The sequence below is a fragment of the Heterodontus francisci genome, unplaced genomic scaffold (assembly GCF_036365525.1).
Source record: "Heterodontus francisci isolate sHetFra1 unplaced genomic scaffold, sHetFra1.hap1 HAP1_SCAFFOLD_64, whole genome shotgun sequence".
NCBI classification, from domain to species: domain Eukaryota; kingdom Metazoa; phylum Chordata; class Chondrichthyes; order Heterodontiformes; family Heterodontidae; genus Heterodontus; species Heterodontus francisci.
In genome coordinates this window covers 4,910,632-4,921,360 of record NW_027140221.1, presented here as the reverse complement: position 1 = coordinate 4,921,360, position 10,729 = coordinate 4,910,632, and the positions used below count along the sequence as shown (strand labels likewise).

The 10,729-nt window shown below is 43.0% G+C and overlaps 1 protein-coding gene across 1 annotated transcript; it reads left to right on the top strand.

Moving 5' to 3' along the window:
• The first annotated feature begins 7,442 nt into the window (after positions 1–7,442).
• LOC137359124 (probable G-protein coupled receptor 139) lies at positions 7,443–8,405 on the top strand. The gene has a single exon (XM_068025205.1). It carries the CDS (start codon positions 7,443–7,445, stop codon positions 8,403–8,405), a length of 963 nt encoding a protein of 320 aa, XP_067881306.1.
• Positions 8,406–10,729: the final 2,324 nt, after the last annotated feature.

Below are 10,729 nucleotides of genomic sequence, written 5' to 3'. Positions count from 1 at the left end.
CAGTGAAACGGCCTCCCAAAATCCTCAACATCCTTTAGCCCCTGAATCCACCCTTGCTCTGTAACTGCATCCAGCTACTTCAATGCGCCTTATTGTTGTAAACGGCTCGGTCACTATAACCACTTTGTAACGTTCTCCAAACCTACAACACACCCTAGTTCAGTAGCCTCCTGCAGCTCCATCAATCTATGTAACCTCATGCAATCCCAGCAAGCCTGTCTATTACTCTAGCTTCCTCCAGGCCTAAAGACAACCCTTTTTTTCTGGAATCTTCACCAGTCCTTCAAGATACACTATCTTTTGTACGTCTTACTCCATACAAACTCCACTCTCGCTTAAACCACCTAGAATCTATCCCTATCTATGTACGCTCCAAAACCCATACATTCCATCCTATCTTTTTAAAAGCCTCCAGCTCCATTGCCCTCTAAGTTCTCTGTGTTTTGCCAATTCCTGCCTCTTTCGCATTCCCCAGTTTCACACGCTGCATCATTGTTTGCCATGCCTTTATCTTTCGGGTTCTGTGCATTGGAATTTGCTCCCTAAACCTCGCAAGCTCTTTACATCTACCTCCTCTTTAAGAAAAAGCCCTTAGTCTTTTACCAAGCTTTAAGGTAGCTGTCCTAATATTTCTTTTTGTGGCTCGGTGTCATTTCTCTTCTGATTAACGCTCTTGTGAAACACAGTTGGAAATATTTTAGTTCACGGTGCTAAAGGGTCAATTTACATTCAAACGGTTACTGTTGCTGTTAAAACACAGGAGATTTCAACGTCTAAAGTTCTTTTAAACCACTGAAATGTCTCTTCATGTTACATGCATTGAGTGTTCCGCTGTTGCTGAAAGAGGACATACTCTGCCTGTAATTATATATTAAAGTGGCAAGAATCAAGACTATTTGATTTACAATATTAACTTGGGTTTTAGCGGGTGGGGAGCTGCTCAGAGAATGGGTGAACCAGTAAAACCTTCAACGTGCAGAACCTATTCACTATTTTCAATCATTTAGCCGTTGGTAGCTGCATCTGCTTTATGACCTTCCATAAAACAACCACCTTTGCCATAATACATCATTATCTGGCTCTGTATCAACTTTCTTATGGATTTACGGTCACTGTTCAGCCTTTTGGGAAGTTTTACTATGTTTATGGTGCTATATCAATGCAAACTGCTGTTTTATTTGGGAGTGGGCGGGTGCATTGGCTGACCCTCCTTTCCCCTATACTGCTTTGGTGGGTGGAATTCTTATACATCCACCCTGATATTTAATTTCTCAAGCTCACTATTAAAGATAGACACAGCAGAGTGCCGACAGCCCTTCGAGTTTCCTCTGCCAGTTAATGAGATCGTGGCTGACCTGTATCTGAACATCCAACCAAGCAAGAAAAGTTTATCTCTGTCTATAAGACAGTAAGTATGTTGTATGCGGCATTCAGTCGGTCTCAGTTGGAATAACGTGTCCAGTCCTAGATGCCGCACTTTCAGAAAGATATGGGTAGAGTGCAGAATATATTCACGAGAATGGCTCCAGCGATGAAGAACGTCAGTTACGAAGATATCTTGGAGAAGTTAGCACCGTTTTCATTGGAGAAGAAAGAATGCGAAGAGAAGATCTGATAAAAGTATTCAAAATCATGAGGGATCTGGAGACTGGCTTGGGACAATCTGTTCCCACTCATGAATGGATCGAAAACGAGAGGGAATATATTCAAAGTAATTGGTTAAAAAAAATAACATGAGGAAAAATATTTTCACTCAGCGAGTGGTTATGATCTGGAATGCACTGCCCGCAAGTGGGTTGAAGGTAGGTTTAATTGAAGCATTCAAAACGCAATTACACGTTTATATTGAAAGGTAGGAAGTGCAAGGTTATGGGGAGAAGGTGGAGGTATGGTACGAAGTAAATTGTTCATTCGGAGAGCTGGTGCAGATACGATGGGCTTAATAGCCTCCTGATGTTCTGTAACAAATCTGCAATTCTGTGATTCCGTCTGTCAATTCGATTCAAAATCGCAAAACCAAAATAAAATCACCCATTCACCTTCCACTTTCTCGGGAGTGCAAGTATAAATTGTATAACCTCACCCCCTAAGTCTCTCCTCTGAATCTTACCCTCGGACTCCATTGAATCTGTGCGGCCCTCCTTTCAAAGTCAATATGTCCTTTCGAAGATGCGGTGCCCCGAACGACACAGTGCTGCAGACATTGTCAAGCTACAGATCTGATAGGCTAAATGGCCTCTTCCCTGGTCCTATTTTCCTAGCTGAACATGATAACCATACAGAATACAAGGTAAGAAACTGGAGTAAAGCGATCATCCAAAACGCTTCTGCCCGTGTCTTAACTCGCACCAATCCCTTTCCCCTATCAGAGGTGAGCTCAATGACCGACAGTGCCTCCCGTTTAAGCCAGCACTTGAATTTAAAATACTCATCCTTGCTTTGGAATCATCTACGGCCTTGCCTATTTCTATCTCTGTAGTCCCCTAGAGCCAAACAGCTAGATAGCATGATTATCTAATTCTAGCCTCTGTGCATCCCTGATTCTAATTGTTCCACCATTGCTGGGTGATCCTTCGCTTGCCTCGGCCCCAAACTCTGGCCTACCCTTCCTAAACCACTCCGCCTCTAGACCTCACTTTCTGCCTTTAAGACAGTGCTTAAAATAGCTTTTCGATCAAGTGTTTGGTATTCTGATCCACTATCACATTTTCTGGCTCAGTGTCAAAAAATGTTTTATAATGCTCCTATTTCGCACGTGGCACTGCGAGTTTATTATTTTAAGGCCGCTGAACAAATATACGTTGTCCTTGTTGTCTAGTACTGGTTGTGCACAGAACTTGCACTTCTCCATCACAGCATGACTCACATTACACTGTCCCAACAACATTCCCAGTACAATCACACTGCGTGGTTGTTGGAGAGCAAAGATCCGTCAACATTGGCAAAGCACAAACTCTGAGGACAGTTGCAGCAGGGCTTAGACACAGAGTAAAGTTCGGTCTTTGTTATCCAACCAAACACACCCAGGCCAGGTAGGCCAGCGGATAGCTGTCAACAAGGTGGCATAGCGGTAATACCATGGAACTAAGATTTGAAAGGCCCAAATTAATGATCTGGGGACATATGTTCATGTCCCAGCGAGGCAACTGGGGATTTTAAATTCAGATAATAAATAAAAGTGTGCAATTGGAAGTTAGTCTCAGTAATAGTACTATGAAACAATAATTAACTGTCCAAAACCCATCCGGTTCACTGATGTCCTTTACGAAAGGAGGTCTTTTGGCCCACATATGACTCCAGACCCACAGCAGCTGGTTGACTTTTAAATGACTTCTTTAATGACATAGCAAGCCACACAGCTATCAAACGCAATTTGGGACAACAACAAATGTTGGTCTTGCTAGGGACTCCCCCAGTCCATGAAAAAAATAAGGTTCCACCTATCCCTCTTTATCAGTAACTTTCACCATCCCCCACTCTCTCTACTACCCCTCCTCCTCCTACTCTCTTTCCCTCACAGTTTTCTACAGCTCTTTGTATTTCAGTCCCTTCCTGTCTCAATGACATATGTAATCGCAGCAGTGTAAGTCATTTGGCTTCTCAAACCTGTTCCACAAGAATCCAGTGAACCTGTGTTAACCATCTCTAAGATAAGTGCACCCTTCCTCAGGTACTCTCGCTGTGAACTGACCAAAGCTCTGTACAATTTCCGTAAGACTTCTTACTCTTGTGCTACAATATCCTATCTTTAAAAGCCAACACACCATTTGACTCATGCGTAAAAGGTCACACAAATCCCATGAACAACAAAAGAAAATCATCGTTTCCCACCACTTAAATAATATTTTCTCTTCTTCCCATCCAACCGAATGACCTCACATTGCCTTGGATTCCTTCTCGCACCTTCTTGCCCACTCAGTTATGCTATCCTTATCTATGGCAACGTCTTTGTGCAATCATCACAGCTTCCCTTCACTCCTAACTTTGTATTGCCGACAAACCTGAATACATTACACTAGGTTACTTCTTCCAAGTCATTGATATCGATAATAAATAACTGCCCTCGTCCTCGTGGCACAAGATTAGTACAAGCCTGGCAATTTGCAAATGATGCATTTATTTCTAATATGATTTAGAAGTAACCTTAATTTGCACAAGATTACTGTAGCGTTTTAAAACCCTAATTGGAACAGCACAATTGTATTACAAAGTTAAATTTTGTAAATCTGTAACTCATACGCACACATTCCGCACTTGGATTGTCGAACTCAGTGTCCACCATTAAAGAGGGCACTCACATCTCATACCGCAGTAAAAGAGCCCTGAGAGAACCACGCCAGCATTTAAAGTTTAGTTACTGAATTGGCACAGCGAAAACAAGGACATTTGCAAACCAGTATGAGATGTAGATTTCAGACTGATCGTTGTTGAGCCAACAACAATATTGCTGGAAGAATACAACTTCCAATATTGGCTCGTCAAATAATGGGATCAGAATTGTCTATTTCAATTTCAATGCAATATATATTCTATCAAAATAGTGAGTTAACACGTTGATGTAATCTGTTTGTTCAAGACTGAAAATTAATTTGAACGATGTTGCAACCTCAATTGCGCCATGGAGATCCCAAAGGTATAAATTAGAGATCAGAAAAGGTACTAACTCTCAGTTTGATGCGGAGTGATTTACTGGAGGACGAAAGGACAGATCACGTCATCGAGAATATGCTTGAGACATATTTTCTGATAAAGAAAATATACTACCCGACCCTTGCTATCATTGGTGTTCCTGGTAAGTGACAATAGCCCTTGAAGTTGTGTAAATCTGTGCGTAACATGCTCTCTGTTTTTACGCTGTGATTGAAAATGTCATGCGATCATTAATAGGTCAGTGAATTGTAGACAATCGATCAGTGTTATTATTTACAAAGTCTGGATAATTAACCGGAGTGGAACACCTGATACCAGTGGCCAGTAATTTTGGGAGTATCTGTCACCCTAAAATTTTACTGGGTGTGGTTCACTAACTGCACTGAAACAAACTAGTTCTATCTTGCAATCATTCTTTTTGGAGATTGATCTTTTCCCTTCATGGAGCTGTCCCCATGTGGATTACTGATATCATATGTGACAAAGGTAATACATTTGGTGTTTACTGAAAATTATTGTTAAGAAGCGCATAATGTGAAATGTACTTTTATTTCTCTTTCTCCAATTGAACTACTCCAACAGAAATATTTGCTATCTATTTACTGATAGGACGAGAGCACTCTTACAGAGTTAAAATCCTCCTTATAAAAATGTATTGTTACCCTGGTTATCCTTACCTTAAACATTTTGCTTTCATGCTGATTAATCCACTTAAAACAATATGTGCTTGCGAGTCCATGGGACATGATTGCTGCATTGTGTGAACTGTATGGCACATGCGGAATATTCATCATTGCTTTTTTTAATTATCAAATTCTGAAAGTGATTAAGTGTTGATTGCTCAGTTCGTGCCTATCATTCAGAGCCTCGACACAGTTAATCTGCACCATTTTCTGCCTTTAGCTTCCTGAGGTGTACCCCTGCAAGGAGTCAAAGCTATATCTGTAGAAATTGTACACAGGGGTTCCATCCACCATCTTCAACAGTCACTCCCTTGACCTTGACGTGCAGTGGCAGCAGTGTGTACCAAAGACAAGATGCACTGCAGCAATCTACCAAGGCTCCTTCGACAGCACCTTCCAAACCCGCGACCTCTACCACCTGGAAGGGTAGAGATGCATCGGAACGCCACCAACAGAACGTTCCCCTGCATGCCACACTCCATCCTGACTCAGAACTTTATCAACGTTCCTGAACTATCGCTGGTTCAAAATCTTCGAACTCCCTTCCTAACACTGTTGATATATCTGCGTCCCAAAGTCCACAGAGGTTCAAGAAGGCAGCTGACAACCACTTTCTCATCGGCCAGTTATGGATGGGCACTAAATGTTGGCCCTGATAGCGACGCCCACATCATACGAATGGACAAATTAAAAAATGATGTTCTGAGGGCCGGCCATTGCAATATATTCATTTAGATTCATTCAGTTCCCATTTCCAATGGAAACCATTTCTTGCTCACCAGCTCTGGGTTAAGAATGCAAACCCTCACAGGTTCCGGATCATGATACCTATGCAGGAACTCTGTTGTATCGTACATCTGTGTGAACCTGTAATGTAAAAATTGCGATATTCATAACCTAAATTGTGTCGCCATGGGAACCCGTTTGACTCCTATCTATGCTTCGTTCACCGAGCATTTTTGTTGCATTCCTATCCAGGCCACCTCCTTCACATACATTCTGATACATTGATGACCGCAGTGTGACATTTCCTTCTTTTGCTGTAAACATGAATATTTCATCAACTTTACTTCTAACTTCCACTCCCCCCGACCTGCATCTTCACATGGCCCACCTCAAACACGTTCCTTCTCTTCGTTGACTTCTCTATCTTCATTTCAGGGGATTGACTGCCCACCAATATCTAATATATTCCCTCCCCCTCCCACAGCTACCTTGATGATGCGTCCTCCCACTCTGCTTCCTGGAAATACTAACTCCCATCCTCCGAGGTTCTCCACCTCTGTTTCATCTGTTCTGACGAAGCTATGCTCCACACTAGTGCCGCTGAAATTTATTCACATTTCCTCAACTACTGATTGCCCTCCACTGTACTTAAAAAGGCCTTTGACCATGTCCATCCCATTTCCTGCATTGCTGCTTTGACCCATCCCCCACCCTGCCAAAACCATGATAAGGTTCCTTCTGTTCTCACCTCCACCACCCCCCAACAACATTCACATATACCCAGCTTCCTTCAACATTTCTGTCACATGCAGGTATGTCCAGCATCAAAAGAGTATTCAACTCTCCTCACTTCGCTCAGCCCGGAGGCAGAGATTATGGTGGGCATATGATCCACGGTGTGATGGGGCACCCAGGCCAGAGGACCCTGATTACCTTGCAACCCTTAAGGTGGTCCGATCCCAGTGTTGTCCAAATTCCCCCAAACCTAGCAAGGGTCTGATACCGGGCGTCTGCTTACAACTGCCAACCTCGGAGGAGGCCGCTCCTCGGGGAAGCAATTACCACACGAAGACCTGCAGGGGTGACAATTGCACAACCACTGGTACTACATGGGGTACTGAGTGCAAATCCTATGTGTCTTTATGTGGAACGTGAGGTCCTATGGAAACACCAGGACGAGCAGAGTTAAACCTTCAAATCCAACTAAATAAGAGACATCCAGCCTCCTCAATATATTTAATTTGCCACCCCTGTTGCGAATCCATTAAAACAAGCAGACGGGTCGGGGATTGAGATGTATTAAGTGTTTACCCTCTTACCCGCCCACAAGCCACTGTTTTGATGCCAGACTCCTTCCCTTCCCGTCTGCTGTCTTGGTGAGGCATGAATAATGTTCGATTCGTAATTTTAAATGTCTTCTTTCTCTCCCTTTCATTTAATTTATTGGCGATTGTTATCCTGTCGCGGGGCAAATGCGGCCTTTCCACCTGTACCACGTGCTACCTGGTGGCCATGGCAACGGCGGATCTATTGCTCATTGTCACTGAGGTCGTACTGAGCCGAATCAATTATTACTATTTCCCAGCATCATTCCTAAACATCACCCCTGTGTGCAGTGTTATCAGTGTCCTGGTTCGTGCAGCGGCAAACTGTTCGGTTTGGTTCACCATCTCTTTCTCCTTAGATCGATTCGTGGCTATTTGTTGCCAGCAGCTGAAAACAAAATATTGCACCGAGAAAACTGCAGTTGCGGTTCTATCAACAACTTGCATTCTGCTCTGTTTTAAAAATGTCCCCCTCTACTTTAGATACAAACCTTTAGAAGTAGTTAACAACATGCCATGGTTCTGTGATGTAAAGCAAAGCTGTTTTATTGAACCAGGATGGGTGGCATTCGCCTGGTTTGATAAGTTTTTAACCCCTTTGCTCCCATTTGCTTTAATTCTGCTATTCAACGCTTTAACAATCCGACACATTTTAGTAGCTAGTCGAGTCCGTAAGGAACTCAGGTGTCAAGCCCAGGGAAAATATCGCAGTGACCCAGAGATGGAAAGCAGAAGAAAGTCTGTGATTTTACTCTTCACCATATCCGGCAACTTCATACTTCTGTGGTTGGTATATGTTATAGAATTCTTATATTATATAATTCCAGGGAAAAATCCAGGGAGTTACAATGATTCTGAATATATCTTACAACAGGTCGGATATATGCTGCTGAATTTAAGTTGCTGCACAAACACATTTATTTATGGGGTGACTCAGTCCAAGTTCAGAGAGCTGTTTAAAAACATGGTGAAATATCCGTTTATAACGGTTATACAATTAATTAATAAACAAATCAACTGAGAGCAACCCAGATGCGAGTCTCCATGTGTCCAGTCTGTGCATGCAATATTTATTCCCAGACTTCCATCAATTAATGACAGCAGGAATTGCTGGGGATCTGAACGTTCCTCGTGCGGCTGGGTGGTTGGAGGGGGCTTTGAGGAGTGGGGGCACTACACTATTTGGGAAACAGCACTATTTCTTATTGATACAGGTACATACATATGCAAAATATCCAGCTGCTACGAGGCAATGGTTGCCAGACAGAGAACGGGAAGGTAAGCGGAAGGAACAGTTAAAAAAACGCTAATTAGCTGTGAGAGACGAGCAAGAAGTCAATTCAGAACACAGTAAATAGGAGTAGGATAAACCATTCAGACACTCAGTCTGCACCATCATTCAACTAGTTCATGGCCGATCTTCTACCTCAAAATCATTTTCCGCATTATCCCATAACGCTTGATATCTTTAATATCGAGTAATCTATCCACCTCTGCTTTGAATATACGCAATGTTTGAGTCTCCACAGCCCTCTGGGCTACAGAGTTCCTAACATTTGTCACCCTCTGTGTGAAGAAATTCATCCTAATCTCAGTCCTGAATGACCTACATCTTACTCTGTGACTGTATCACCTGGCTCTTGAACCCACAGACAAAGAACACATCCTTTCTGCATCCAGCACGTCGAGCCCTGTAAGTGTTTCGTGTGGTTTAATAAGATCTCCTCTCATTCTTCTAAGCTCTAGTAAATATAGGCCCAGTCTCCTCAATCCGCCGACAACAATCCTGCAATTTCGCCAACCCAGGGATTAGTCTTGGCAAACCTTCATTGCCCTCCCTTTATAGCAAGTATATGCTTCGTTAGGCAAGGAGATTAAAGCTGCACACAATACTCCAGGGGCAGTATCACCAATGGCAGCAATATGCATTTACTGCTGCACTAAAATCCTCTTGCAATAAAGAGAAACATACAATTTGCCTTCCCAATTGCTTGCTGCACTTGCATGTTAGCTTTTAATGACGCAGGAACAATGAGACTCATGTCCCGCTCCACATCAACACTTCCCAATATCTGAAGTTTTATGAAATACACTGCATTTATTTTTGTTTTCCTACCGAAGTGGATAACCTCACACTTATTCTCAAAATATTCAATCTGCCATGTTGTTGCCCACTCACGTAGCCTGCTAAAGCCCATTTGAAGTCCCTTTGCATCCACTTCACAATTCAAATTCTCAACTTTCTTTGTCTTCAGCAAACTTGGAAATATTACACTTAGTCCCTGCACGTAAGTTATTGATATAGAGTGTAAATAGCTGTGAATCAAGCAATGATCTTTGTGTTACCCCACCACTCACTGTCTGCCAACCTGAGAATGACCTGTTATATTCCAGCTCTGTTTTCTGTCTGTTAACCAATTGTCAGTCGATGCCATTATTTACCGCCCCCCCCACCCCCCCACCCCCCCCCCACCCCCGCCACCCCCTTCCATGTGCACTAACTTTGCTTACTATGCTCTTGTGTGGGACCTTTACTGAAGCCCTCTGTAAATTCAAGTACACCACATCCACTGGTGCCTCCTTTCAATTTCGGTATTTTTTTTTAGAACATTACAGCGCAGTAAAGGCCCTTCAGCCCTCGATGTTGCGCCGACTGTGAAACCATCTGACCTACACTATTCCATTTTCATCCATATGTCTATCCAATGACCACTTAATTATCCTTAAAGTTGGCGAGTCTACTACTGTTGCAGGCAGGGCGTTCCACGCCCCTACTACTCTCTGAGTAAGGAAACTACCTCGAACATATCTATCCTATAACATGTCCTATATCTATCACCCCTCAACTTAAAGCTATGTCCCCTCGTGTTTGCTATCACCATCTGAGGAAAAAGACTCTCACTATCCACCCTATCTAACCCTCTGATTATCTTATATGTCTCCATTAAGTCACCTCTCCTCCTCCAACTCTCCAACGAAAACAACCTCAAGTCCCTCAGCCTTTCCTCGTAAGACCTTTCGTCCATACCAGGCAACATCCTAGTAAACTCCCTTTGCACCCTTTCCAAAGCTTCCACATCCTTCCTATAATGCGGTGACCAGAACTGCACGCAATACTCCAGGTGCTGCCTCACCAGAGTTTTGTACAGCTGCGGTATGACCTCATGGCTCCGAAACTCGATCCCCCTACTAATAAAAGCTAACACACCATATGCCTTCTTAACAGCCCTATTAACCTGGGTAGCAACTTTCAGGGATTTATGTACCTGGACACCAAGATCTCTCTGTTCATCTACACTACCAAGAATCTTCCCATTAGCCCAGTACTCTACATTCCTGTTACTC

Bases quoted from the DNA above. Each gene is read 5' to 3' on its own strand.
- LOC137359124 (XM_068025205.1), top strand. From the start codon at position 7,443: ATGAATAATGTTCGATTCGTAATTTTAAATGTCTTCTTTCTCTCCCTT.